Source organism: Saccopteryx leptura, chromosome 4 (genome assembly GCF_036850995.1).
Source record: "Saccopteryx leptura isolate mSacLep1 chromosome 4, mSacLep1_pri_phased_curated, whole genome shotgun sequence".
Lineage (NCBI taxonomy): Eukaryota > Metazoa > Chordata > Mammalia > Chiroptera > Emballonuridae > Saccopteryx > Saccopteryx leptura.
In genome coordinates, this window is record NC_089506.1 from 217,065,801 (window position 1) to 217,093,777 (window position 27,977).

Genomic DNA, 27,977 nt, shown 5'->3' on the forward strand with positions numbered 1-27,977 from the left:
CGCAAGTTGATGACGTTACACCCAAAAGTTTCTGCGCCTAATCAGTTACTAACGAGAATTTTAAGAACGATTGGTTCTAAGAAAAGGAAGGAGACGCGAGACCCCCCCCCCCCAACTTCCGGGAAAAGCAAGTTTTGTCTTCCGAAGTTCTCGGTCCAAACAGCCCGTGACCGACACGCAAAGGTCCCTCCCCTCACGGCGCGTGCGCAAGCCTGTCACAGGCGCTAACGGAGGCCGAGGAGAAAAAAGAGCGGCCCACCAATCCCAGTTAGAGCAAAATGGCGCGGGAGAACGAGATGCGGAAATTCACCCGTAGTTTCTTCCGAGGCCGCCCGGACCTCAGGTGCACCGGAGGTTGGGGTCAAGGTTGGGGTTGGAAAGGGCAGGGGCAGGAGGGGGACTCCGCCTTGACACGTGTCTCCACAGCACGCTAACGCACTCCATCGTGCGGCGGAGGTTCTTGTCTCACACCGGCCGCGACCACCTGGATCCCGAGGAGAAACAGACTCTGAAGCGGCTGGTGGAGAAAGAGCTGGTGAAGATGCAGGTATGGGCGCTTGGCCCCCCGCCATGAGAGGCGGGGTTTGTTGCCGAGAAGTAGGGGCCTGAGGAGGGGGTGTGGCAGGACACCACCTTACTACACGGTTTGCCTCTTGATGCACGAACAGATGGGTGAAGCGGGTGCCAGACAAGAAGGGCTAGACCTTGTCAAGAGGGCAAAGAGGCCTGCCACACCCTGCAGTGACTCAGAGAGAAAAAGATTTCGTTTGAATTCGGAGTCAGGTTAGTGCCTTTTGCATAGTGATCCATTCAAAGTTATTTACTGTGCACGTATTATATCCCAAGGCATTGGATGAGGGCGTGAGGTCAGTGAGTCAGGAAACAGGAACAGGGTGGACTGATAGCCATTTCCTGCTGTCGTTCCCTCCATCTATCAGAGCAGGGTTTGAGGCAACCTATCCCAAATGGAGGGAGAGGAGACAGGAGGAACCTGTCCCAATCTTCTCTTCTCTCCACATTCCAGAATGCAGCGATGCAGCCTCCAGTCCAGACTACTTCAGCCCCCCAGCAAAGAATGGGATGGTGGCAGCAGTCAGTCCGGCAGAGGAGAGGCGGAAGCGAGCCTCAAGGGAAGCAGCTGAGAGCAGTGATGAGGGAGAACAGTGGAGGGACCTTACTGCACAGACTGGGTTAGAGAAGGAGGCTGTGAAGGGGAGCTGTGAGGAGGAGGAGGCGGAGGAGGAGAAGGGCTCTGCTGTAAGTAAGATTTGGAAAGAAAAGAGTAGTGAGGAAGAGGAGGATGTGGAAAAGAAGTCTAAAGGCAGGACTAGGAAGAAACCTGTGACAAGAGACAAGACCCAGTGGAAGGGTGGTGAAAGGCAGAGTGGGAGCGGCAAGGGGGGTGGGGAAGACAGCAGGAGGAAGATGAAAACAGCTACTAAAGGCACTGGAGAGTCAGCCGAAGTGGAAAGTAGAAAGACAGCCAATAGTGAGGCAGGTGACTCAGAGAGAGAGGTAAGTGACAGTGAGGCAGGGGGGACCCCCACGGGGAAGAGGAAGAACCACTCTCGCAGGAAGAGCTCCAAGACAAGCAGGACACGAAGCTCTTCCTCCTCTTCTGCAAGTGGCAGTCCAGCCCCCAAAGACAGGAAGGTGAGGGGGAAGATGGGGTGGGGGGCCACGATTAAGAACAAGCGGGGACCAGTCAAGATTTTAGCCAGCAGGAAGCAGGCCACAAAGGACAGTGAGGACCAGGAGGAACCTGCCCAGAGGGTGGGAAGCAAAGGAGCTAAAAGCCACCAGGAGAGTGAAAAGGAGAGTGAGGGGGAGGAGACCCTAGCCAAGAAGGAACAGAACAGAGAGGAAGAGGAGGACTGGAAACCCAGAGCTCCAAGCAATGGAGGGAAAACGTCAACTTGGGAGGAGAGGAGTGAACAGAAGAAAGGCAGGGCAGTGCGTGTGCGAGGAGACTGCTGGGACAGAGAAGAGGAGGGGAAAGCAGCAGGCAGCGGGGACACCAGTGGGGAAGATGAAGAGCCACTAGTACAGAGGATGAGTGAGGACAGGACCCAGTGGAAGGGTGGCACAAGGCAGAGTGGGAGCGGCAAGGAGGGTGGGGAAGACAGTGGGAGGAAGATGAAACCAGCTACTAAAGGCACTGGAGAGTCAGCCGAAGTGGAAAGTGGAAAGACAGCCAATAGTGAGGCAAGTGACTCGGAGAGAGAAGGGACTGACAGTGAGGCAGGGGGGACCCCCACGGGGGAGAGGAAGAAATGCTCTCGCAGGAAGAGCTCCAAGACAAGAACACGAAGCTCTTCCTCCTCTTCTGCAAGCGGCAGTCCGGACCCCAAAGACAGGAAGGTGAGGGGGAAGATGGGGTGGGGGGCCACAATTAAGGGAAGAGAGCAATCTGGACTCGGTCCCACAAAGCCTGGCCTTCAGCTCTTCTTTCCTGCCCAGGCTGGCCACCGCCGCCACCACCGCGGTGAGGACCACCCTGCTGTGAGCAGGCTAAAGCGCTACATTTGGGCCTGTGGGGCCCGTCGCAACTACAAGAAGCTGCTGGGCTCCTGCCGATCACACAAGGAGCGCCTGTGCGTCCTCCGGGCAGAGCTGGAAGCTCTGGGCATGAAGGGTGAGGCTGGGCATACTCGAGGGTGTGGGAGAGGGCCCTGATGCGGGGGAGGCGAGGGTCACTAGCCTCTTCTGCTCCAGGTAACCCTTCTTTAGAGAAGTGTCGGGCCCTGAAGGAGCAGCGTGAGGAGGCCGCGGAGGTCGCTTCCTTGGACATCACTAACATTATCAGCTGTTCAGGTGCGGGGCTTCTACCCACTCCCCAGGAACAGGGGGGGCTTCGATTTTCTCAGACAACTCATCTCCCACTTCTTCCCCCCACCCAGGTCGGCCCCGCAGATGCACAGCCTGGAACCCTTCAGAAGTAGCCCCCCCTGGGGAGCTGTACCGCCGGACCCTGGACTCAGAGGAAGAATGCCACCACCCCCCACGCCCAGACTGGTCACATATGCGTGGCATCATCAGCAGTGATGGCGAGAGTAACTGAGCTCCCCCATCTCCAGGGGGGAGTCAACACCTGTAGAAAGCGCGCGCGTGTGTGTGTGTGTGTGTGTGTGTGTGTGTCCCTCTGAACCCACCCTCAACTCTGTGCCCACGGAGCAGAAGCACCTTTCTTTAAGACTTCTCACCCCCAGGGACGCAGTTGTTGGGATCCTACTTCTCAGCTTGATGTTCTCCGTTTAAAGTGCTGTGCTTGAGGGGTTTATTTTTTAAGACTCAATAAAGGAGTGTTGAATCACATGAAAAATAGTCCCCAACTCTCACCCACCCTACACTTTGGGCCAGGAGGCTGTGTGCCACCCCCAGTCTGGTTCCCTTTAATTTCCTGTAGGTTCTCCCGAGAAGTCCTAGCCTGCAGACCCTGCCAAGCAGTCTGCCACCAAGCTGTCAGGAGTGTGGCTCTCCTCCACCCCACCCCCACCCCCGCTTACAGCCGAGTCTGATAACCCAATGCATAGTTGAAAGGAGCACCTGAAAATGGCCTGAAGAATGTGAAGCATAAAATGAAATAACTTGGGGACAGCTGCTGTTTATGTCTTCCTTCTCCCTTATGGAAACAGCCACTTAGTCCTTGCAGTGACTCAGGTGAGGAAAGGACCTACACCTGACCAATCAGAGCACTACCCCAGGCTTCTGGCTACAGATGGAGTCAATTAAGTCGATGTTTTTCAACTGCTGGTCCATGGACCAGCAGCCAGAAATTGCATGCTGGTCCACAAGAGGGAGGGGCAGACAGGGAGAGCGGTGACAAGCATCAACTTGTGGCACTTTAGCTGTTCACTGATTGCTTCTCAAATGTTCCTTGACCAGGGAGCTTTAGCTGAGGCAGTGACTCTGCTCAAGCCAGAGACCTCAGGGTTTTGAACCTGGGTCTTCAGCATCCCAGGTCAACACTCGATCCACTGTACCACCCACTGCGCCACAGCCTGGCCAGGCTATAGACCCAATTATCTGAGTCGATCCACTTATACTCAAGGTGATTTCTGCCTTAGCAGTTCCTGAAAGAATTCTTATACTCACTGGTCCCCAAGTGTAAAAATGTTGAAAACCATTGAGTTAAGTCACTCCAGGACTTGGCTGGGATTCTTGATGTTGAGGTTGCTGGTAAGATCTAGGCCTGGAGCTGCCAAGAGCCTGAGTTAACCTAAAAATCTCTGAAGCAAAGGGAAGCAGAGGTCAAGTGTGATGGCCCCCTTGAGACTCTGGATCTAGTCATGTTTGAAGTCATGAAAATCACTGCAATTTTTAGTAACAGTCTAATTTTTTTTAAATACACGTTAGCACTGTCACCTGCCACTGAAGTCTTTAAAAAGATACCTTAGACAGAAAGGGTGAGTCCTGGGGTCTGTTAGAATAACCAACAGTTTATTAAAAGCTTGCCTTGGGGCTCTGTGCCGGCCCCGTAGCTGGGAGGGGCTCCCATAGCTGCCCCCATACCTGGGAGCAGCTCCTTTCAAGGTCCTTCCCTTGTTCCCTTGTCCCAGCTCTGATCTCAATTAAAAAAAAAAAAAAAAAAAAAAGACAAGACGGCACAGGACGTCAGACGGCAACGGGGGAATGGAGAGACCCAGGCATCCTGACCCCAAGACCCCATCCTGAGCCTTCTTCCTCAGAAGGCCTTTTCCTCCCGTTCTCCCTGCCCCAGACTCCAGACTTGCTCTGCCACGTCCCAGGTCTGGGGGGCCTGGCGTCTCCAGTCCACGGTCCCATTGTAAGGGGTAGTATAGTTCTCTGAATATAATATAGCTAGACCCACCCTTCCCCTCCCCCAGGGGACTAGATGACTATTTGACACACACATCTCCCTCCTTTTCTGAGGCTGTGGAGAGAGACCCTGGCACCATGGTGGGGAGGCAGGGGCTCCTGGTCAAAGCTTTGAGGCACCTATGCCCAAGCTGACCCAGCCCAAGAAGCTCATGAGATGAGGTTTGAGGAGAGCTGGAACCACCATTGTGTCCCCTGCCCTTGGGTGGGCCTCAAGCTTCAGCAGCCCTCCAGGATCAGGCTCCACCCAGCCCTGCCCCTGCCCGTCTTCTGCTCATCCACCTTGCACTTCAGGAATAGAAGTGGGAGGAACCATTGAGTATGTGGGAAGCGACACTGGTGCTGCGGCTCAGAGGCCCAGGCACTGCGGCAGCAGGTGGGCCGACACTGTCACTGCCACTGCCCCCCGAGGCTGCCCGTCGCAGGGGTTGGGGGCTGTTTCTTAGCAGCAGCAGGGCTCCACCACGGGGTGTCCCACCCTGTGCTGGCGGCCCCAGCCAGTTTGGGGGGCCTGGGGGAGCCAGCAGAGAGGGCTGACGCCAGGCTGGAGGGGGCATGCCTGGTGGAGGAGGGCCATGGCTCCAGTGTGCCCCTGAACGAGGGACAGGGCGGGAGGGCCAGGCAGGAGCAGGGGGTGGAGCGGGATAGCCCTGGGCAGCAGCCTCAGCTGGGATGCCCCCCAGAGCCATACTGGAGAAACCCAGCCTCATGCTCTCAGCATCGAAAGCCTCGATCTCACGGGCCTGCCGCTCGAGCAGACTCCGGATTCGCTCGGAGCGCCCTGTCTGCAGGGCCAGCAGCTCCTCTTCCACCTGGGGCGCCCAGAAGAGAGGTCAGAGCCCAGCGGCCTGGGGCCACCGCGCGCCCCAGCCCATCCTGGGAGATACGCCCTCTTACCCGCTGCTCTAGCAGCGCCCGCCGCAGAGCGACTCTCTGCTCCAGCTCGCGCAGCTCCCTCTCGTGCTGGCTCTCTGTGCGGATCTTGATCTTACTCTGGTAAGCATTGAGCAGCTCCAGTTCCTGCTGGAGCTGCTGCCGAAGGGCCTGGAACTCGGCCTCCTGGGTCTCATCAAGCCGCAGCTGGAAGGTAGAAGAACTAGTTTCAGGGGCCTCCTCCTCCACCCCCACAATCCTCTCCTGCCCCACCTAGGCCTGGGCCCTAAGGTTTCAAGAAGCAGCCAGTGTCAACATCTACCAAAATAAAAGGTCATCATACCCTGTGACACAGCAATTACACTTCCAGGAATTTACCCCCAAGGTATTCTTGCACATGGGCTCCAAGGTGTTCACTGAGTGTTGTAATAGCAAAATACTGGAAACAACCTAAACGCCCACCAATAAGGGATGGGTTAAATAAACTGCGGTACATCCATACTGTGGAAAATCCTATGCTGTTAAAAAGAGGTATGTGTCCTGACATGGGAAGATGTCCAAGAAGTATTAGGTGGAAAAAGAAGTTAGAACGGTACGTAAAGTATGATTCCATTCATGTTTAAAAATTCTATGTACTTTTCAAATATGCATAGAAAAAAATCTAGAACAATTATTAAAAAGTTACCTCTGCGAGGTGAGATTGAGTGAAAAAATGGCAATGCACAGCATTCTTTTCTACACCATGTGTATATTTTAAGTGGCCCATTCCAATGTTATGTGTGATCACTCTAAGTACAGCAACCTTCAAAGTCCTCCAGAAGTCTAAGAAAATTGGCCTGAGGGCTACAAGCATTTTGATTTGCTTCCTGTTCACATATTGAAGTAACTCAGTTGCAAGAAAACACTACAGCCACTCTTTCCTTGGTGGCTCTGGGTAGAGTAGGCAGGCTGGCTTTGTTAATACCTTAAGAAAATACTTGAGAGATAATGAAACCATTGTGGAGAATACCAACAGTGGGAGAGTATCTGAGTTTTCCAGGAATAAAAAAGCCCCTTCTCTGTCCACAACGCCCCCCCTCTTCACTGCCCATAACTAAGTGGGAAATAGAGGCCACCTTCCACCATCTCCCTCCTGGGACCCCAGGCCTCACCGCCTGTGAGCTGAGCATCTCTGAGATGGACTGGTCATATTGCTCGGCTAGGATTGCCAGCTTCCGGGTCTGTTCTTCCTTGAGCCGCTTAAGGAGGCTCTTGTGTTGAGCTTTGGGCGTGGTCTCCAGCAAGTGTGCCCGCAGAGCCTTGTACTGCCGAGTCTGGATCTTACACGTCTCCTGGAACTGCTTCTTGATCTGCAGCTCCTTTGACTATGCAGTGGATGGACCGAGGGGAAACGGGGGCAGGGGAGAGGAAGAGGAAGAGAAGGAGAAGGAGGAAGAGAAGGAAGAGGAGGAGGAGGAACAATCAGGGGAGAAGAGAGGAGAGGAGACAGAAACAGAGACAGGGAGAGGGAGAGAAACAGAAAACATGTTAGACAGAGGGGGCGGGGGGAACTGTATACAGACATGGAGAGATGGGATTGTGTTGAGAGAGATCAGGAAGATTCTCAATGGGCAAGAGGTGCAAAGAAAATAAGACAGGTTCCAAGAGCATGTTCACAGAGGTGCGTGGAAAACTCACAAGAAACAGCAGGAGAGTTCATGGACAGGGAACTGAGTATCTTTAGGGTACTGAGGGCATCCAAGAAGCTTTGTCCATGCAAAGAGAAAACATGACCTAGAGATAGAAGCCATGTGAGCAGATACAGAATGTGTACAAGAAGGGTGAGAAAACCAAGTCACACAACACATCCATGGAAGAGAGCGGCACAGCTAAAGAGGAAGGCCCAGGTTCAGCACCTCTGGGTGGGAAGGAGGGGAGGAGGGTAAGCACCGAGCTGAGAAACGGACAAAAACAGGTTGGCCCATGTTGGACCATGTAAGGCAAAGGGGCAAAGAACGTGGCCAGAAAGGGCCTGACAAAGTCAAGGGGCCAGCAGCTGCCACCCTGGCCAGATCTCCACATTCCAGCTGGTCCCTTATGCACTCAGCTCCCGCTCCAAGCCCCAAACCAATCCCATTTCCACGGCCCCCATACTCTCTGCCTGGCCTCCCCGAATCACCTCTCTACTGCGGGGGGTTTCCAGTCCCATCCCCCAACCCTCTGGGGTATTGCTGGTGCCAGGAGGGAGATTCAGCTCCCAGAAGGAAGGGAACCACACAGGAAACAGGTTGGTCTCGACAAAGCAGGGGATAAGGAAAAAAGGCCTTGGAACCTAAGGACTCTCCTAAGTAATCCACAAATGGGAACTGTGGGACCAAGAAGTTAGGTCAAGGCTCAGAGGCCCAGACCCCGAGCTGGTGGCGGTCATGATGCGACAAAGCTATGACGGCAGAGAGGATGAGGCTGCGGAGGGAAAGGGGCTGAGATAACGCAGATGGAAGTGAAGAGGTCATGGAACTGGGGCATACCAGGGAGGCTAGGCGGCAGGACAAAGCAGACAGAGGCAGCCTGGGCCAAAGGTACAGTTCCGCTCAGATCTTTTATTTGTGTTTGTCTTTTTCTTTTTTTTTTTTTTGGTGGGGGAAAGGGGACAGGTCGGAAGGGAGACAGAAAAACAAAATCAAAGAGAGAAAAAAAAAAAACATGACTCTTCCCACCCCCCCACCCCTGGCCCCAGGCCTGAGTGGATGAGGGTGAGGATGAGCACACACACAGCGGGAGAAAGGCAATAACTTAGGGGGAGCTTCAGGAGAGCACAGTGGGACTTCTGGGCTCCACAGTGGAGGAAGCTGCCTGCTTAGAGGTCCAAAGGGCTGGGGAGTGGGGGTGTAGGAGGGGGAGGTGGGGAAGCATTCTGAGGAGGAGGGAGGACAGGGAGGACTGAGGCGGAGAATCTTCACTGAGTAGTGGTAGATAAAGTGCTCAATGCTCTAGGTTTGGGGTGGTGAAGAGCTAGCTGGTCACCTCCAGGGAGGCAGGACCCGAGACTGACGGGTTCGGGATCTCCGCCCACCTAGAGCCCCTAGTGGTGGCTGGCGGGAAGCAGGGGGACCTAGCCTGCGCTGGCTACGTGGTAGCAGTCGGGGGATACGGCTGGGCCGCTCACCCCGAAGCAGGCCCCAGCTGGCCAGTGTGTGGATAGCCCAGAGAGGTAAGCAGGAGGCCAAACCCTGGCTGGCCCGTGCCAGGCGCCAGTTCCAGCCTTTGCACAGGGCCCAAAACCTGGCCAGTAGGGCTAGTGGGTGTCGAGCAGCACGGGAACTGCTCCGCCGAGGCCCAGGGACAGGCAGTCGGCTGCGGAAGCCATCCTTGTTGGTCTTGGGGTACAGTGCAAACAGACCCCGGTCCCCCACAGCCCCACAGCCCTGGAGGGCCCTAAAGGCCAAGGGCGACAGGCGCAGCAGAGCCCGTAACCAGAGCCGAGAGACACCTCGGCGAATCCGAGGGCCCTGCTGCCGCACCCATCTGCCCCCAGCTGCCATGGCTGCCAGGAGCAGAGCCAGGCTTGGCCAGGCTAGGAGCCAGGCGGCCCCAAGGCCCAGAGGGACACCCATGAGGCCTCGGTGCCAACTCAGACCCAGCACAGCTCCGAGTGCAGTGCCCTGGGCCAGGAGTAAGAACAGACTAGGGGGCAGGTGCAGAGCTGTACAAAGAAGTAGGTAGGAGGCCCCCAGGCCCACCAGTCCCACCTCAAGGGCCAGCAGTGAGGACTGCAAGCCACCCCCACCCTGGGCCGCCAGCAGGGGGAGCAGCAGCAGGAGGAGTAAGGGAAGGAGGCCGGAGGAGGACCCCACCGCAAAGGAGAGGCCGGCCAGGAGGCCATGGGACAGGAGTCCAGGGAACTGGCTAGCGGGGCCAGGCCTCAGATACGTTGGAGGGGGTTCAGGGGGAATGTCTGGTGAAGGACAGCCATCTCCAGGATCTCTCAGGGTCCTAATTGGAGCCTCTTCCTCCTCTTCTTCTTCTTCCTCCGGGACTGGGGTCAGTGGTGGGCCCTGGACCCAGCCAAGCTCACATTCCTCATCCAGGAGGCTCGCAGCCCCCTTCTCCCACAACCTCCAGACCTCAGCCACCTCCTGACCCACAACATTCCTCTCCTGAGGTGCCAGGGATGGAACTCGGAGCTCCTCTATCTCCTCCTCAGGAAGATTCCAAACTTCCTCATCAACTGAACTCTTTCGCTTTTGTGGACTGGGACTAGGGGTTCCTGATTCTTCCCCCAATATCCTCTGCTCCACTGGTTCTAAGGTGGCCCCTTCCTTTCCCAGAATCCTCTCTGGAACTGCTTCCTCCTCCTCTCCCAGAATTCTTTGGTCCAGGACTGCCTCCTGGCTAGCTGGGCAGAGCTGCTCTTCTCTAGGGGAGCCTGTGCTTGGTGGTCCCAGAGCCCTAGGAGTGAGGAGCAGGAGGCCCGGGGGACGCTGGCCTGCACGTACTTTGAGGCTTTTGGGCTGCTGGCGAACCTGGGCCGCGTGCTTCTGCCGCAACTCTTGCTCCCGCCGCTTGTTGTACTCCAGCTGGTTGCCCAGCTCGGTCTGGTGCTGCAGGCGGGTGAGCTCCGCCCTCGTGCGCTGCACGGCCTGGAGCTGTCGCAGCTCCAGCTCCCGTGTGGCCTCGTGCTGCCGCAGCAGCAGCGCACACTCCAAGTCCTTCTGTGTCTGCTTCTTGTTCAAGTCCTGAAGCAGAAGAGAGGCCGGGCCCAGAGCCCCGTCAGGAAGCCTTGCTGGTGTCATGCAAGTGAGGACCCCAAACTCCGGGCAGACCCCAAACTCTGAGGGTGGAGAGATGAGGTGAGGAGATGAGGGTACAAGGGAACCAAGCTCCTGGCTGCCTTGGGAACAGAGTTCTAAAGAAACTCCAGCAAGGTCTGATGAGCACGAGAAGCAAAAGGGATGTTCAGGAGGAGCAGGCATCACCCAAAGGAGCCAGAGGGGAAGACAGACACAGCGAGGAAACTGGAAAAGGGGGCTGCGGTCTGGGACATGGGGGGCTGGGAGGACCTACCTCTCGCAGCAGATCCTGGTCCAGACTGTGACGTGCCAGCAGCATCTTACGCTTGTACTGGCGACACTGCAGCTCAAAGTACTGGCGCTGCCGCCGCAGCAGGCCCGCCTCCTCCTCAGCTTGGCACTGCTGTAGCTGCTCCTTCTGCCGCAGAAGCCACTCAGCCTTCTCCCGTTTGGGGGTGCTGGGGTTCTCCTGGAGCTCCTGGGCAGGGCAGCGGTAGGGCAGGGTCAGGGCCCGCCTCACCCCAGCCCCGCCCCGCCCACTGCCGCTGCCTAGTCCACCTCCTTTAGCTGCTCCTTCCGAAGTTTGTAGGTTCGCTTCTGCGCCTCCAGCAGGGCAGCCAGCTCCTTCTTCTGCTGCCCAAGGATGTGCTGCTGGAACTTGCGCTCCTCCGCCTGGGCAGCTCGCGCCTCCTTCTCACCGATGGCCTGGTGCCGCCGTGACAGCTTCTCAGCCTCTGCCCCGAAGCCCGCCCGCTGAGCCTCGAGCTCGCGCTGCAGCCGCGCACTGTGCTCCTCGCGTTCACCCCTCAGCCGCGACTCCAGGGCCAGCAGCTGCTTCTGGTGTTGGCGTCGCATGCGCTTATAACCACTGAGCTGCTCCCGCAGAGCCGAGTCCTGCTCATGCTCCTGAATCTGACGGCTGACCTGGGGCAGGAGAGAGGATCAGTGGGGTTCAGCCCTGACCCCCATTTACTAACACAGTCTTCATGCTCTATGGAGAAAGAACATGGATTTGAGAGCCACGGATTTAATTCTCATTCGGTACTCCTCACACATAACCTCTCTGAGCCTGCCACCTCAAATAGATAATGGAAATAACATGGACTTCACAGGTTGCCTAACCAGGTGGTAGTACAGGGGCTAGAGCGTTGACCTGGGACGCTGAGGACCCAGGTTCGAAACTCCGAGGTCGCTGGCTTGAACGTGGGATCATAAACATGATCCCATGGTCGCTGGCTTGGCTGGAGCCCTCAGTCAAGGCACATGAGAAGAAATCAGTTAACAAGTAACTACGAGTTGATGCTTCTCATCTCTCTCCCTTCCTGTCTCTGCTTCTGTCTCTATTTCACTGTCTCTTTCAGTCTCTCTCTCATTTAAAAAAACAACAACCAGGCCTGACCCATGGTGGCGCAGTGGATAAAGTGTCAACCTGGAACGCTGAGGTCACTGGTTTGAAACCGTGGGCTTGCCTGGTCAAGGCACATATGAGAAGCAACTACTATTAAGTTGATGCTTCCGACTCCTCCCCCTTTCTGTCTCTCTCTCTCTCTGTATTTCTTTTCTAAAATGAATTTTTTAAAAAGGAAATAAAGAAAAATCCAAAAAAATTGAGCTTTGGCTGGACAGCTCAGTTGGTTAGAGCAGTGGTCCCCAAGCCCCGGGCCGCGGACCGGTACCAGTCTGCAGAGAAAGAATAAATAACTTACGTTATTTCCATTTTATTTATATTTAAGTCTGAACGATGTCTTATTTTTTTATTTTATTTTTTTCATTTTTCTGAAGCTGGAAACAGGGAGAGACAGTCAGACAGACTCCCGCATGCGCCCGACCGGAATCCACCCGGCACGCCCACCAGGGGTGATGCTCTGCCCATCCTGGGCGTCGCCATGTTGCGACCAGAGCCACTCTAGCGCCTGAGGCAGAGGCCACAGAGCCATCCCCAGCGCCCGGGCCATCTTTGCTCCAATGGAGCCTCGGCTGCGGGAGGGGAAGAGAGAGACAGAGAGGAAAGCGCGGCGGAGGGGTGGAGAAGCAAATGGGCGCTTCTCCTGTGTGCCCTGGCCAGGAATCGAACCCGGGTCCTCCGCACGCTAGGCCGACGTTTTACCGCTGAGCCAACCGGCCAGGGCCGATGTCTTATTTTTTTAAAATGACCAGATTCCCTCTGTTACATCCGTCTAAGACTCACTCGACGCTTATCTCGGTCACGTGATATATTTATCCGTCCCACCCTAAAGGCCAGTCCGAGAAAATATTTTCTGACATTAAACTGGTCCATGGCCCAAAAAAGGTTGGGGACCACTGGGTTAGAGCACTGTCCTGAAGCAAAGGCTGCCAGTTTGACCCCCAGTCAGGGCACATACAGAAACAGATCGATATTCCTGTCTCTCTCTCCCTCTCTCCCCCCTCTATCTCCCTCTCTCTCTCAAATTAATACATTTTTTAAAAAAGTTAAAAAATCAACTTACAAGTTGATGTGACTGAATTAGATGATAAAAGGTAATAAGCACAGTGACTCTCATAAAATTAGGAACAATGCAGATTAGTTAAGAGTGATCAGGCCTGACCAGTCAGTGGCGCAGTGGACAGAGCATCGGACTGGGACGCGGAGGACCCAGGTTCGAGACCCAGAGGTCGCAAGCTTGAGCGCAGGCTCATCGAGTTTGAGCAGGGTTCACCACCTTGAGCCCAAGGTCATTGGCTGAACAAGGGGTCACTTGGTCTGCTGTAACCCCCTGGTCAAGGCACATATGAGAAATCAATCAATGAACAACTAAGGAACCGCAACAAAGAATTGATGTTTCTCATCTCTCTCCCTTTCTGTCTGTTCCTATCTATCCCTCTCTCTGACACTGTCTCTGCCACAAAAAAAAAAAAAAAAAAAGAGTGGTCAGGCCCTGGCCAGTTGGCTCAGCAGTAGAGCGTTGGCCTGGCATGTAGAAGTCCAAGGTTTGATTCCCGGCCAGGGCACACAGAAAAAGTGCCCATCTGCTTTCCATCCTTCCCCCTCTCCTTCTTCTCTCCCTCTCTCCTCCCCTCCCACAGTCAAGGATCCATTGGAGCAAAGTTGGCCTGGGCGCTGAGGATGGCTCCATGGCCTCCACCTCAGGCACTAGAATGGCTCCGATTGCAGCGAAGCAATGCTCCAGATGGGCAGAGCATTGCCCCCTGGTGGGCATGCTGGGTGGATCCTGGTGGGGCGCATGCAAGAGTCTGTCTCTCTGCCTCCCCCTGCTTCTCACTTCAGAAAGATACAAAAAAAAAAAAAAAAAAAGGCATGATCAGACAGCCTGACTGGTGGTGTCAACCTGGGATGCTGAGGTCCTAGGTTCAAAACCCCAAAGTCACTGGCTTGAGCACGGGCTCATAGACATGATCCCATGGTTGCCAGCTTAAAGCCCAGGTCGTTGGCTCAGCCGGAGCCCCTCAGTCAATGCATGTACGAGAAGCAATCAATGAACAACTAAAGTGCTACAACTACACGTGATGCTTCTCATCTCTCTCCCCATCTCTGTCTCTTTCTCAAAAAAAAAAAAAAATCAGACAGACCTGGGCCCAAGTCCCAGCTCTGCTACTTACTAACCATGTGATGTTTAAGTTAAGGTTGCTAAGCTTTGGTTTCCTATCTATTATGTGGGGCAGTAATACATCCTCATAGGGGGCCACAGGGATGAACTCTGAAACATACGTACTAGTGTCTAGAACACTCTGAACCAGTAAGTGTTGGCTTCTTCCCCCTTCAGCAAACCCTGAAGACCATTACAGCCTAAGCCCAGAGCTGGAGTGTAGGCCATGAGATGTTACAGTAACAAGACCACTGGGCCTGTACATCCTCATCCGAGGTTTGAACTCAGATCTACTGTTAAGGGGCTACAGTGGAACCCAGATTAGTACAGGTGGCCAATTCCCTGGAAGTTACAGACCTCTGCACAGTATCACAAAGAACCAAGCATCACAGGATCTGGAAAGTTGTCCTGTCAAAAAACCAGTCACATGCAGAGACCATAGGCACATACTAGACTAGTGGTTCTCAACCTGTGGGTCGCGACCCCGGCGGGGGTTGAATGACCAAAACACAGGGATCGCCTAAAGCCATCGGAAAATACTTATTTATTATACAATACATTTTTAAATAATAAAATATGTATTTCCGATGGCTTTAGGCCACCCCTGTGTTTTGATCGTTCGACCCCCGCCGGGGTCGCGACCCACAGGTTGAGAGCCGCTGTACTAGACCAATCAGTAGCCTCTCAGGGATTATTGGTGCTTGCAGATAAGCAGGAATGCAATCTAAGTGTTTATCAAAAGATGGATGAAAAACTGTGTTTTATAAAATGTTCATCTAACCTGACCAGGTGGTGGCACAGTGGATAGAGCGTTGGACTAGGATGTGGAAGACCCAGGTTTGAAACCCCGAGGTCGCCAGCTTGAGCGCGGGCTCATCTGGTTTGAGCAAAAGCTCACCAGTTTGAGCCCAAGGTCGCTGGCTTGAGCAAGGGGTCACTTGCTCTGCTGTAACCTCCGGTCAAGGCACATATGAGAAAGCAATCAGTGAACAACTAAGGTGCCGCAACGAAGAATTGATGCTTCTCATCTCTCTCCCTTCCTGTCTGTCCCTCTGTCTCTCTCTGTCCCTGGCATACACACACACACACAAAAAAAAATCTACCCACTTTTTCCTATCAACTGCTATACACTGAGAAAAACACTGCTATAACTTAATTTTAGGAAAGGACCAAGATCCTGCTTAAAGAATTTGAAACCATCAAAGGTACTTGGCAAGTGCCTTGGGCAAGCAGGATCCCTGGGTCACAGCTGCCTCATCTCCCAAATGGGACCATACCCTCTCCCTCCTAGAGGAGCTGGGAGGATTAACATAGGCATGTGTGGGCCTGAGGACCAATCACTGGTAGGAGGCAGACACCTGAACAGAGCCCCGGCCCTCCACAATCCAAGGCCAGCACACCTGTTATTATGCTGTTCGGCAGCAGTACTGCACAGGGGTGTAAAGCAGTGGGTTGGCCAGGATGCTACTAAAACCTAGCCAGGAAAATGAAAGAGTCTGCCAAGCTAGGAACACCCAATGCAGCCCATCTCCCTGGAGGTCTGTGACTTCCAGGGGACGGGCCGCATTGGGCAGTGTGACCAAAACAGTCTGCTGGAAGAAGACAGGGTTGAAGTAAGGAGAAAGTGAGAGGCAGTAACTATAGTGAAGGCAGAACCTGGACTTCCTCATGTACCACAAGGAAAAAAATCAGTTTGGGACTTGGATACGTTGGGGCCTTCAGGCTGAGGAAGCATGGCTGCACTTACCAGGGAGGCAGTACGGATGGTGGCAAAGTGGTCCCGGTTGCGGCAGTAGGGCCGACGGCGGGCAGAAGAGGTGGTAGAGGTGGGAGCTGGGGCTGCAGGTGGCTGAAGAGGACCCGGTGTCAGGTCTGGCTGGTAGGGGTCATCATACAGGTTGTCAGAGCCCTGGAGGGTAGGTGGAAAGAATACCCCAGCCTCAGAGAACACTGGGCCCAAAGGAAGCTCCCTGGAGACCCAGTAGGTTTAGAGGGGAGGCCATCAGTCATGCTTGGGAGGGAGGGCAGAGAACCAGACTATGTCCGAGGAAAGCTGGGCTGGGCCCTTCCACGGTCAGGCCTACTCAGGGTAAGCTGCATACCGGCAGCCGGTGGATGATGGAACTGTGCGAGGTGACCGTGTGCTCCCCCTCCTGCATCATGGCCATTTCCCGAGCTTCAGGGCCTTCCTCCTCCTCCTCTTCCTCCTCTTCCTCTTCCTCTTCCTCCTCATTGTCTGAGGCATCTGCTAGACTGTTGACTGAGCTGCTCTGACTGGAGGCGCTGATGGACATGCTGGGCACCGAGTGGCTACTCTCTAGACTGGTCAGCGTCCCCGCCCGGTGCATGTAGGGCTCCGCCTCCTGCAGACAGGGCAGAGGCTGTTGGGCAGGGAAGGGGAATGATGGGTGTGCACATGGAAGCAGCACAGAAAGACAGTGGGTGTAAGGAGGGGTGGGGAAGGGGGCCAAGTAGCTTCCAGGAGGCAAGTAGAACATGGTGGTCAAGGGTGGCAGGCAAGCTGGGTCACCTCTTCCTCCTCTGGGGCCTCAGCGCCAGGGCCATTGGGTGCTTCTTGGAACAGTATCTTCTTCATCTTGCGGTACTGCAGGTTGTCCAGCTCTCGCACAGCATCCTTGGTCCTCTGAATTAGGTCCATGATGACTGTGGGTGGCCGCTCCCGGAGCACAAAGCGGTGCTGGGGGGAGAGAGCACCATGGCTTGCTGCCAAGCACCGCTCCCTCATCCTCAACACCCTATGGATGCTGGCATTCCCTCTGGCCTGAGGCACTCCCTTGGGGCCCATGATCATCATGGGTTGATGCTGGCCTGTCCCAACCCCTCCTTCCACATTAATTTCCACTACTCAATCTCTGCTTCCCAGTCTCTTATTCCTTCAGCCAGGACTGATGGTCAAGAACAGTCAGATCTGGGCCCTGGCCGGTTGGCTCAGTGGTAGAGCGTTGGCCTGGCGTGCAGGAGTCCGGGGTTCGATTCCCGGCCAGGGCACACAGGAGAAGCGCCCATCTGCTTCTCCACCCCTCCCCCTCTCCTTCCTCTCTGTCTCTCTCTTCCCCTCCCGCAGCGGAGGCTCCATTGGAGCAAAGATAGCCCAGGCGCTGGGGATGGCTCTAAGGCCTCTGCCTCAGGCACTAGAATGGCTCTGATTGCGGCAGAGCGACGCCCCAAGGTGGGCAAAGCATCGCCCCCTGGAGGGCGTGCCGGGTGGATCCCGGTCGGGCACATGCGGGAGTCTGTCTGACTGCCTCCCCGTTTCTAGCTTTGGAAAAATACAAAAAAAAAAAAAAAAAAATTGGAAAAAAAAAAAAAAAAAGAACAGTCAGATCTGGATTTTAGTCCAGTCCTCTGTCAAAGTGCTGCATGCCCGTGGACATGTCACGAGGCCTCTCTGGGCCTCATAATGTATCCCACAAATATAAAACAAGTGTCAAACTAGACAATCTACATCAGTTCCCAGCTAGAGCTCTTTAAGCCCCCATGGACCTGCGAAGGGAATGAGGTGCCCTCTACTTCTCAAAAAACACCTAAGGAAAATCATACATTTGCCCATGACAAGGTTACACAGGCTTTGGCATGATTTACATCAGATCAGTGTGGTAACCCTGGTTATCGCATGCTGACCAGAAGCTCTGGCTGGCAATTATATACATCTTTGATTAATAAAAGATGGGAAGACAAATTATAACTTAAATAAATGCAGTCTGATAGATAATATCTAGGAAAACAGAGTTCCGGGGGGATGGGGATGGGAATTCATACAAGAAGTTCTTGGTAAAGGAGAAAGTGGGAATCACTAATTGAGGAATTTCTTGTGGCTCTAACAAGCTCTAGTTCTAGGAGAACACTAGGCCAGTGAGCCCTCACCTTCAGAAGAACCTCTGAGGTTGGTCTGTCTTGAGGGATTTTCTGAAGACAGGAGTCAACAAAATTCCGGAAGTACTCAGACCTAGTAATGACAGGAGGGCCAGGGAGGGGCGGGGAAGGCATGCATGAGTCAGGCCATCTCACCCTATGGCCTAACCCCTGGGCCCAGGAATCCCAGTCCTTACCAATGTCCTGACTGGAGCACAGGGGACTCGTTCTGTGCAATGTGGTATAAGGCACTCATCGCATTCATGTTAAACAGCGGTGGTTTCCGTTCCGCTACAGAGAAAGGTCAAGAGGGGGAGAAGTGAGAGGTGGCAGATGGGTAGAGACTGGAACAGAAAATCAGAAGACTTGGGTTCACATTCCAGCTCCCTGACTTCCTTGCTGCATAACACTGAGCATGTCACATAATCTTGGTACAGTCCCTCGTAGAATGTAACACCCATTCTCTCCCCTGCACAAAGCGGAACAGGGATCAAAGAAAAGAACGTATGGAAGAGCACCGGAGAAGGAAGCACAGTTTTCAGCCTTTTTTTTTTTCTTTACAGACAGAGTCAGAGAGAGAGATAGACAGAGACAGACAGACAGGAACGAAGAGATGAGAAGCATCAATCATTAGGTGTTTTTTTTTCGTTGCACGTTGCAACACCTTAGTTGTTCATTGATTGCTTTCTCATATGTGCCTTGACCGCGGGCCTTCAGCAGACCGAGTAACACCTTGCTTGAGCCAGCGACCTTGGGCTCAAGCTGGTGAGCTTTTGCTCAAACTAGATGAGCCCGCGCCCAAGCTGGCAACCTCAGGGTCTCAAATCTGGGTCTTTCGCATCCCAGTCCAACGCTCTATCCACTGCGCCACCACCTGGTCAGGCTCAGCCCAACTATTTATTAGGTGCCAAATGAGAGCAGAAAGCTTGCAGTGTTATGAGCAAGATAAACAAAAGCTAGGCCCTGCCCTCAAAGAACTTCCAGCCTAACAGGAAAGATGAAATAGAACTGTACAAATAATATCAAGTTCAAACTGTTAACTGGCACAAGAGGGAGACAGGAAAACGGCTAGGAAGGTGGGTACGTGGTATGGGCTTTCAAGCTGGTCCATTTGCAGAAGAGTCAGGAAGTCTTCTGGAAAAGGGGTACTGCAGCCAGGGCTCAGATCAGAAGTTCCAAGCCAGGAGTCCCTTGTGGCTCAGGCAAATGTTTTGTGCTGTTTTTTTTCCCCCGCCTACACAGTGATTTTGAGATTAAATTCCACATAACAATTAAATAATAATAACCTAAATCTCAAGTTTCTCTTTAAAAATGAGATCCAGAAAACTGAAGCCTGCATTCTTTTTTTTTTTTTTTTTTTTTTTGGATTTTTCTGAAGCTGGAACGGGAGAGAGACAGTCAGACAGACTCCCACATGCGCCCGACCGGGATCCACCTGGCACACCCACCAGGGGCTATGCTCTGCCCACCAGGGGGCGATGCTCTGCCCCTCCGGGGCGTCACTCTGCTGCGACCAGAGCCACTCTAGCGCCTGGGGCAGGGCCGGGCCATCTTTGCTCTAATGGAGCCTTGGCTGTGGGAGGGGAAGAGAGAGATAGAAAGGAAGGAGGAGGGGGGGTGGAGAAGCAAATGGGCGCTTCTCCTGTGTGCCCTGGCCAGGAATCGAACCCGGGTCCCCCGCACGCCAGGCCGACGCTCTACCGCTGAGCCAACCGGCCAGGGCTGAAGCCTGCATTCTTGCATAACGATGTGATTGAGCTGAACAGAAGCACTCTCCCATTTGCCACAGGCTTCTTCATATTGCTTCTCTGATCATATCAATTGCCGTTTATACTCAGGATTGACGGGGTTTACTTTTTTTTTTTTTTTTTTTTTTTTTGGTTTCTTTTTTTTACAGAGACAGAGAGACTCAGAGAGGGACAGACAGGAACAAACAGGAACGGAGAGAGATGAGAAGTATCAATCATCAGTCTTTCATTGCAACACCTTAGTTGTTCATTGATTGCTTTCTCCTATGTGCCTTGACCATTGGGCCTTCAGCAGACCGAGTAACCCCCTTGCTCAAGCCAGCGACCTTGGGTCCAAGCTGGTGAGCTTTTGCTCAAACCAGATGAGCCTGCACTTAAGCTGGCGACCTTAGGGTCTTGAACCTGGGTCCTCTGCATCCCAGTCCGACGCTCTATCCACTGCACCACCGCCTGGTCAGGAGATAGGGTTTACTTTTAATCAAAGCAAAATACTTCTCTGTATCCATGTCTCTACCAAAACTAGGAATAAAATGAATAGTTTTAGACTTTTTTTTTTGTGGGCCACTATCTTTAATACTAGCTAGCACCCGACGGGCGAGAACTACACAAAGCGGGAAAACACTTCCCTTTCCACTCAGGGCTCCCAAAGCCACTGACTTATCTGAGTACAGTATTCCTAGAATCAAAGGTTTCTAGCTCAACAGCCTTATTCACCTTTGTTCCCCATCTCCTTCTCTCTGCACAAACTGGCTTCTCCCTCAGCACTCCGCCATCTTGGCTGCCTCTCTCCTGCAATGCTAGTTTCAGGAACCGAGTAGACTTTTCTTATATCTGGCCTGCTTGACATATTTATTTACATCGCCTGTCTTGTAGCCTGAGTGGTAAATGTAGACATACAGAGACGGACATGTATAAACCTCTACCCTTGGGCGGGACAGAACATCAACCAAGGCGAGAAAGTGGAAAAGTTCACGGCACCCTCGGGGTGGAGATCACTAAGAGGGAGCCAGGTTTTAGGAAGTAGAGTCTTTAGCTTGTGTAAGGAAAGATGGAGGATAACTTAAGTCTTGAAAGCGATGGGGAACCACACTGATGGCCTGAGGAGGGAGGCACAAGAATAGAGCCTGGGAAGATCTCTGTGACATAAGACACTGTAGTAGGAGAGACTGGCGGTAGGAAAAGCAGTGCAGGAAGTTGTTGATATGAACAACTAACAATCTCTTTCTTGGACCCTACTATTCCATTCTTGCCACCCTACTGGAGGCCTTACAGACATCGTCTCATTAAACAGCTGTTTCGATCATGTAGGCTGGTAAAGATGAGAACGTGGGCATGGCCTCAAGGCCTCGGGAACTCACTGGAGCTCACCTCTCCGGCTTCACTCCCTGCTCTTTGCATCACTGCAATATTCCAAATCCCTGAGGCCAGTCTCAGTTCCCCATGCCTGCTCTTACCTGTCTGGAATGCTCTTCCCTATAGTCTTCCAACAACTATCATTTGCCTTGTGGTTTAGACATCTCTGCTGTAAGAAAGCCTTCCTCAGGCCCTGAAATGGGCCAAACCCCTTGTTTTAGAGCTGCACTAGTCTTACAACTTCCTCACCGGCTTTTAGCACGCTGAGAGAAAACATGCCTCTTTCCCTAACTTGAATGTAAGTTCCCTGAAAGCAGGAGCCTCGTTCACTGCTACATCCCAGAACCTACCAGCACATCACACAGGAGACTGGGCTCTCAGAAAAGGTTTAGAACAGGAAGAGAATGCTATGAAATCTTTTCTTTTTTTTTAGGTTCTTTTTTTCAACTTTATTTTTCAATTGCAGTTTACATTCAATTATTCTGTATTACTTTCAGGTGTACAGCACGGTGGTTACACAATCATATACTTTGCAAAGTTTCCCCCAATATTTCCAGGATCCATCTGACACCAGAGTTACTACAACATTACTGACTATATTCCTTCCCTATGACGTACTTTATAGGGAGGTTCTCTTCCATTTAACTTGGTCATCAGTTGAAGACACTTTCAATTCTGTCTCTAGTCAAGTCTAAGAAATGAGGTTATTTCTTTGATAATTTCCTCTTCTCTTGTTCCTCTATTTCTACAGTCCATATTCACTGGCTTTTGGACTCTCTGCATAGATTCTCCATATATCATTATCTCTTCTCTGGTCTTTGTGTTTTTGTTTCCTTTTTATTTTTAAGCTTTAAATTTCATTTATTTATTTAAGCAAGGGAGGGAGGGAGAGAGACAGGAACATTGACCTGTCCCTGTACAAGCCCTGACCCGGGATCGAACCAACAAACCAACAATCTCTGTGCTTCGGAACAGTGCTCTACCAACTGACCTATCTGGCCAGGGCTTATTTCACATTTTGAGACCTTGCCATAACCTAGTCTTTCAATGCTTCTGTTGAACTTTATTTACTATAATATCCGTACGGTTTCAAGTTTTCTTTTTCTTTTTTTTCAATTTACTGATTTGAGAGAGACATAACCATCGATCTGTTTCTAAATGTGCCCTGACTGGGGATCAAATCTCCAGCTCTTGCATATGGGGATGATGCTTCAACCAACCTAGCTACCCAGTCAGGGCCCAAGTATTTTTAAGAGTATTCTGTCCTGAATCTATGAAATCTTTTGGTGTAAGAACCAGCAGGATTTGATAGCTGCCTGTACTGCGGATCAAGGGTAGAGTCAAAATGGACAGGACTCGGAGACCTCGAAAGACAGTATGGTATGGAAATAGTGAAAGAGGGTGAGGGAGCAGAGATGAGGATGTCCTTACCCAGCTCAATGCAGGTTATGCCCAAGGACCAGACATCCACCTTGCCGTCATATTGCCCTTCATCCATTGCCAGGATCACCTCTGGAGCCATCCTGGGCGAACAGTCAGGAGAAAGAGACTAATTACCCACCCAGACCCTGCCAATTCCTGCTCCCAGCATGCTGGGAGCTCTCTCTCCTCACTAGCACTCCCACTCACCAGTATGGGGTGCCCACAAAGGAGTTGGCAGGTGCCATAATGGATGCGGAGCCAAAGTCCCCCAGTTTCACCAAGCCTGGCTCTGACAGCAGGATGTTTCCAGCCTTCACATCCCTGCCATAGAAGAAAAGCACAGGAATAAGACATGCCTCTCAGGAGTGCTGGGCAGGGGCGTTAGCGTCAAGTTCCTAAGAAGGCTGTAGCCCAGCTGAATCAAGAGTGGTATAGAGAGCACCCTTCCCTCCCAGCCAGCAGCAGAGCTGCTGTGCTGCTTGTACCTATGGATCATGTTGTGGGAATGCAGATAGGCCAGGCCCTGAAGGGCCCCGTGGGTCACAGCTGCAATCTCCACCTCCTGAAGGGGCTTCTTATGCACTGGGGAGTGAGAGACAAACACCAAACTGAGGGTGGGGCTGGAACAAGTTCTCCACCCTTCCTCTACAGCTTCTCTGCTCCTCTCCTTCCTCCTACTTGTTGGACAAAGAGTTACTCACCTTCTAGAAGGTCAGAAGCTGAGCCCAGGCAATACTCCATCACCAGCTAAGGAAGGGTCAAGGGTCAGAGATCAGCACAACTGGCCACCCCAGCCCATCTCCCTTGGGCAGAGATCCAGAACAGAGAGCTTCCTCACGATATCCTCCACTCAGGCAACGCCCATGGGTAATGATGAGGAGGAGGGGCAACTGGGATAATGGGGGGGATCCCTAGAGTCAAGGCCTCTCCGACCTGAACCCCTTCAAAGACCCATTCAATCTCCAACTCCTCCAATCCAGGTGCCCCTTTCCAACTGCTAACCACCTATGTCACTCTTCAAACCAGTCTCTCCTTCTGGACAGACTGCTGCTCACAGGTTTGTCTGGGAGTAAGGAGGGTGGGAGAGACTTCCTCCTTCTCTATATCCCCGCAACAAAACTCTGAACAGGGCCCACCTAGGAGACTAGATCAGGATCAGGATGGGCCTGAGTGGGGGGCAAAAATCAGGCTAGAGTCGGGGCCAGCTCACCCAAGCTGTGTGTTCCCTCAGGTAACAGCCCCGGTACTGAATGGTGTTGGGATGCCGGAGCTTCTGTAGGAACCGAACCTCCTTGATGATGTCTTGCCACTTCTGGGAGGCAGTCAGAGGGAGGAGAGGCTTACTCAGCTGGCATCTTCAGACTGGGGTCTCCTGTCCCCCACCCAGTCTTGTTAAGCCTGACCTACCTCATTTGACTGCTTCCCACTGTAAGACATCTTCTTGATGGCCACCACCTCATTATTCCGGACATCACGGGCCTAGAGGATGAGACCAGAGGCAGTGAAGGAACCCCGTGAGACTTGGGAAGCAAGAAGACTGGCTGGCACAGCAAGAGGCAGGAAAGGCGGGTGTGGTGAAGTAGTGTAGAGGACTGTTTGGAAGTCCATGGAAGAAAGAATGCAGTCCTCATCCCTACCCTCCCCTCCCAAGCCCCAACTCACAAAGTACACGGCTCCAAAGCTGCCATGGCCAATTTCCCGAAGGTCAGAGAAGAGCTTTTCAGGGTCATCCTTGAAAAAGAGCTCAGCCACATCAGGGTCCTTCAGGCTCCCGGCCCGGCCCCCAGCTGGCATGATGGCCCCTGAGGGCCCTGAGAGTGGGGCCTGACCTGGAGAATGGACACGGAACCCTTTGAGCAAGGAGAGGGCTCGCAGAAAGAGGAAGCGGCCCCTCAAGTTTCTGCCTTCTTTTTCTCTAGTTCCCTCATGAGGGGGAGATTAGGAACAACATCAAAGCTCCAAAAAATTGAAGTTGCCCTGGCAACCAGAGCACGGGGGCCGGAGTTCCTGGATTCCCTAAAACTGGAAGACTGGAAGCTAAGCATCCTCACCACCCCCCACAGCCCTCAACAAGTTCCATTTCCTTATGCCCGTTACTCCCCCCCAAGAATAAAAGATTCTGCCTCCCAGCCGGAACCCCAAATTCTCAAGTGTCCTGTATTACAAGTCCCACACTCCAATGTTTTCAGGCACCTTCCGATTCACCTTGGTGTTGAGGCCCCTCCTCCCTCAACCTTTCACACCCTGGAAGGGAGCAGGAAATGGTCAGGCCGGAGGCAGTGGAAATCCGGCCATTGTTAGAAGCGGGTACTGGCCCAGAGGAGCCAGAAGAACCATTCTCAGAAAGGGCTAGGGACACTGTAGCAGGGAAGAGATCTACAAAGGGAAGGACAGGGACAGAAATGGCATCAGGCTTTGGGGGCCTCTCTGTGATCTGGGCTGCCTTATTTGTCCAGTCCAATTGCATAGGCCTCACACACAGGTACAGGACATTTGTGGTGTAAAAATAACATTTATTGAACATGAGTAGCAACACCTTACATGCATTATCTCTCATTCAATCCTCACCACAACCTTATGAGGCTATTACTATTACCCCTACTCTGCAGATGAGGAAACAGGCTCAGGAAGGTTAAGTGCCTTTCCAAACACTGGTGCTCCGCCACTGTGCTTTCAAAACAGCCCTAGGAAATAAGCAGGGCAGGATCATGGTCACCATTTCACAGGTGAGGTCACTGAGGCAGAGAAAAGAAAGAGGACTTCCCCAAGGTCAGAGAACAGGACCTTCTCCTCTCCAGGCAGGAATGTGTGCTCATTACTTTCTCAGCAACTCACTACGAGCTCAGTGCGCCTCCCTTCTTGCAGGAAGCTTCCCCTGAACACTTCAGGGCTTAGGGAGAGCTCCCAGAGCACCCAGCCAAACACCAGAGAAAGCTCCTGCATCGAAGCCAAGACCCCCCAAGGGGACTCCAGGCCCAACTCCTGACTAAGCACTTGTTGGAGTTCAGGCACAAAGAAGCCTTCAGCAGAGCAGGACTCCCAGGGCAGAGTTCTTGCTCCTTAAAAGAGCCTAAAAATTCACCATGTAATTATATTGTCATGCATTGTTTCCCACTGTGCTGTGAATTTTGTCTCCTCAGCCCAACTGGAAGCTGGAGGGCAAGGAGCAAACCCAGCTCTCTCCTGGGGGCCCCCAGTGTGCAGAGGGCTCAGAATAGCTTGGGAGATTGATTGATTGCCCTCAGCAGCTCCCAGGCTGCTCAAAACAAGTTCCTATCTCCCTTCTCCTGCCAGCAACCCTGACAAGCACCCTCACCCCCACCCACTACATACCCACACACAAAGGCAGGTGCTCAAACTTGCCAAAGGAACCTTCTTGACCTCTTTACCAGCTCCCAGCTAAGAATGCCAACACAGGACCCTAGGCCACATGTAAGGAATACCAGAAAAACATCACAGGGGACCTCTTCCTCAAATAACATCGAACATTTGAGTGACTACCAAGGTCTGTGCTAAATCATAATCACCTTCTAAAATGGACAATGCTATCTCCATTCTGCAGAGGAAATCCAACTGTGTCAGTGCCTACCCTACTAGTGGTTCATTTCATCCGCAATGTACAGCAACAGGGCTTTGAGTTAAGTTCCTTATATGTGGTCTTCCTTTCAGTACAACAATGAATTACAGCATAGGGCTGTCATGCAATTTTTAATGAGATCCCATACTCAGGAACACCATGCAGACATTCAGCATATGGATTTTTCCTTTCCTGCCTCCAGAGTCACCACAAGGCTTTAATACTTTGGAGATCATCCTAGCCCAGTAGCCTGGCTTTAAGAGCCTTCTCAGGAACCCAGGCCAAAGACTGGGATTTCAGTAAAGATGAAGGTCACAGTGGAGAGAAAAATCCATGAAGCAGAAGGCAGGAGCCTCCCACCAGGAAAGCTTCTGAGTGTAGCCCTCCTAAAAGGGAAGCTCCTCTTCCTCTCATTCTTAAATCTAACCCCAACTCAAATCCTGATTCAGCCACTGGGTAACCTTGGGCAATGACTCTGGGCCTTAATATTCTCAACTATGAAATGGGAAGATAGCAGTAAAAGGATGAAGACGGGGGTGGGGGGGTCACATGAGAGAACAGATGTAAAGTGCTTTGTAAATGATAGGTTACTTGACAAACGTATGAGATTATTTATATGATCACAGCAAGAGGTTGGAAGGTAACTACATAGCTGGAGAAAAATACTGCCAGGCACCACCAAACACAAATGCACACACACACACACACACACTTCCTTGAAAGGACAAGAAACCCAACAAGACCTTGCCTAAAAAAACATAAGCAGACCCACCATGGGGATGAGAGGCATGGGAATCAACACAATCAGAGCAATCAGTTAAAAAGGGTTATAATCATAGAGGAAGAGGTAGCTGTGAGGGGCCAAGTGAACAGGGAAGATCAGAAGGGTGCAAACCCATCTGATCAGCTCAAGCACGCAGGGCGTGACCCCCCCATGACATCAGAGAGACCCTGTCACCTGAGGTCCCCCATCAAACAGACATAATGAAGGGAAGAGAAAGGGGAAGAGGGTGTCAGCAGACGGCAATGCTGGCCAGAGGCTGACCACTGGCCCAACTGGGCTTCCCCATCCTGAGGTTAGGGCCTACCCCAGGTCCAGCTGCTGAGAAAGTAGCACCCTTTCTTCTCAATGCTAGACACAGAGACCCACGTCCCTGCACCGTCTCACCTGGTAGGGGTCACTATGGTGCCCCAGTGCTGCCGACTCCTCTTGGGGTCCTCCAGCGGCTCTGCCAAGCTGGGAGAGGGGCAAGGAGACCTTTCTCCTTGCCACCTCTTCCTCGGCTTTCTCCCTTCCTGAGGGGCGGGCCCGGGAAGCCTCCCCTGGAGGGGAGGGGATGACAACCTGATCTGACCTCGTGGTCCAGTCCTCCTTCTCGAGAGCGACAGTTACCGAGACCCGGATTTCTGATTATGGGGTCTGAACCCCAGATATTCGAACGGGAGAGAGGCTGAATCTGGTATTTCAACACGTGGGGAATGAACCCTGGATACTGGTGCACGCAGGGGCCTGAACCCCAGATATTTGAAATCCTAGAAAACAAGAGCCCCAGGTTTAGAGAGGTTGGGACCCGAGTCGCAGGTATCTGGAATCTGTGGGGCTGATACCCAGATATTTGAAAAGCGAGGGGTCAAGCCCGGAAATTCGGGACCGAAGGGCCAGAGCCCAGGTCTCCGGCCACCGACAGGGAGCCCACCTCTAAGAGGTCCAGCCCAACGGCCCCTCTCACGTCAGGGTCCGAGAGTGACAGCCCCCACTCCCGCCCCGGTCTCCTCCCCTTCTCCTTCTCCCTCCTGAGGGTAGCGAAAAGATTGTAGCTAGGGGCAGTCCCGGCGCCCTCTCTCCTTCTCTTCAGTCTCAGCTTCTCTCCGCACCACAACCCGGGTCTCGTCCCGGTCTCCCTCTCCCTCTTCCTCCCAATTCCAAGATGGAGACCGGGCGGGAGCGCGCAGGCGC

At 53.0% G+C, this 27,977-nt stretch overlaps 2 protein-coding genes across 7 annotated transcripts; one reads left to right on the forward strand and one right to left on the reverse strand.

Annotated features, from left to right (window-relative positions):
- The first annotated feature begins 204 nt into the window (after window positions 1–204).
- Window positions 205–4,600, forward strand: HIRIP3 (HIRA interacting protein 3). Of its 5 annotated transcripts, none has more exons than XM_066383214.1 (7): window positions 205–343; window positions 427–547; window positions 669–783; window positions 1,025–2,361; window positions 2,443–2,635; window positions 2,716–2,814; window positions 2,901–4,600. In XM_066383214.1, exons 1-7 carry the CDS (start codon window positions 279–281, stop codon window positions 3,059–3,061), a joined length of 2,091 nt encoding a protein of 696 aa, XP_066239311.1. In that variant the 5' UTR covers window positions 205–278; the 3' UTR covers window positions 3,062–4,600. The 5 variants fall into 5 exon arrangements, with proteins under 5 accessions (XP_066239311.1, XP_066239312.1, XP_066239314.1 ...); XM_066383215.1 differs by having other exon boundaries at window positions 2,461–2,635; XM_066383217.1 differs by having other exon boundaries at window positions 1,025–1,653.
- On the reverse strand, window positions 4,408–27,955 carry TAOK2 (TAO kinase 2). 2 transcript variants are annotated; one of them, XM_066383213.1, is made up of 19 exons: window positions 27,189–27,954; window positions 24,106–24,272; window positions 23,851–23,922; window positions 23,654–23,755; window positions 23,145–23,190; window positions 22,929–23,025; window positions 22,651–22,764; window positions 22,453–22,544; window positions 18,118–18,211; window positions 17,933–18,014; window positions 16,578–16,745; window positions 16,150–16,410; window positions 15,795–15,956; window positions 11,040–11,405; window positions 10,756–10,959; window positions 10,188–10,427; window positions 6,864–7,076; window positions 5,737–5,919; window positions 4,408–5,651 (listed from the first exon to the last, which is right to left on the reverse strand). In XM_066383213.1, exons 2-19 carry the CDS (start codon window positions 24,235–24,237, stop codon window positions 5,130–5,132), a joined length of 3,150 nt encoding a protein of 1,049 aa, XP_066239310.1. In that variant the 5' UTR covers window positions 24,238–24,272; window positions 27,189–27,954; the 3' UTR covers window positions 4,408–5,129. The 2 variants fall into 2 exon arrangements, with proteins under 2 accessions (XP_066239310.1, XP_066239309.1); XM_066383212.1 differs by lacking the exons at window positions 4,408–5,651; window positions 5,737–5,919; window positions 6,864–7,076 and having other exon boundaries at window positions 8,337–10,427; window positions 27,189–27,955.
- Between the last annotated feature and the right edge of the window lie 22 nt (window positions 27,956–27,977).

Excerpts from the sequence above, each read along its gene's own strand:
- HIRIP3 (XM_066383214.1), top strand. The coding sequence starts at position 279 with ATGGCGCGGGAGAACGAGATGCGGAAATTCACCCGTAGTTTCTTCCGA. Across the intron at positions 548-668 it reads AAGAGCTGGTGAAGATGCAG|ATGGGTGAAGCGGGTGCCAG; the intron begins GTATGGGCGCTT and ends ATGCACGAACAG. Across the intron at positions 784-1,024 it reads TCGTTTGAATTCGGAGTCAG|AATGCAGCGATGCAGCCTCC; the intron begins GTTAGTGCCTTT and ends TCCACATTCCAG.
- TAOK2 (XM_066383212.1), bottom strand. The coding sequence starts at position 24,237 with ATGCCAGCTGGGGGCCGGGCCGGGAGCCTGAAGGACCCTGATGTGGCT. Across the intron at positions 16,411-16,577 it reads AGGCCCCAGAGGAGGAAGAG|GAGGCGGAGCCCTACATGCA; the intron begins GTGACCCAGCTT and ends CCCTGTCTGCAG. Across the intron at positions 15,957-16,149 it reads CCATCATCCACCGGCTGCCG|GGCTCTGACAACCTGTATGA; the intron begins GTATGCAGCTTA and ends CCTACCCTCCAG.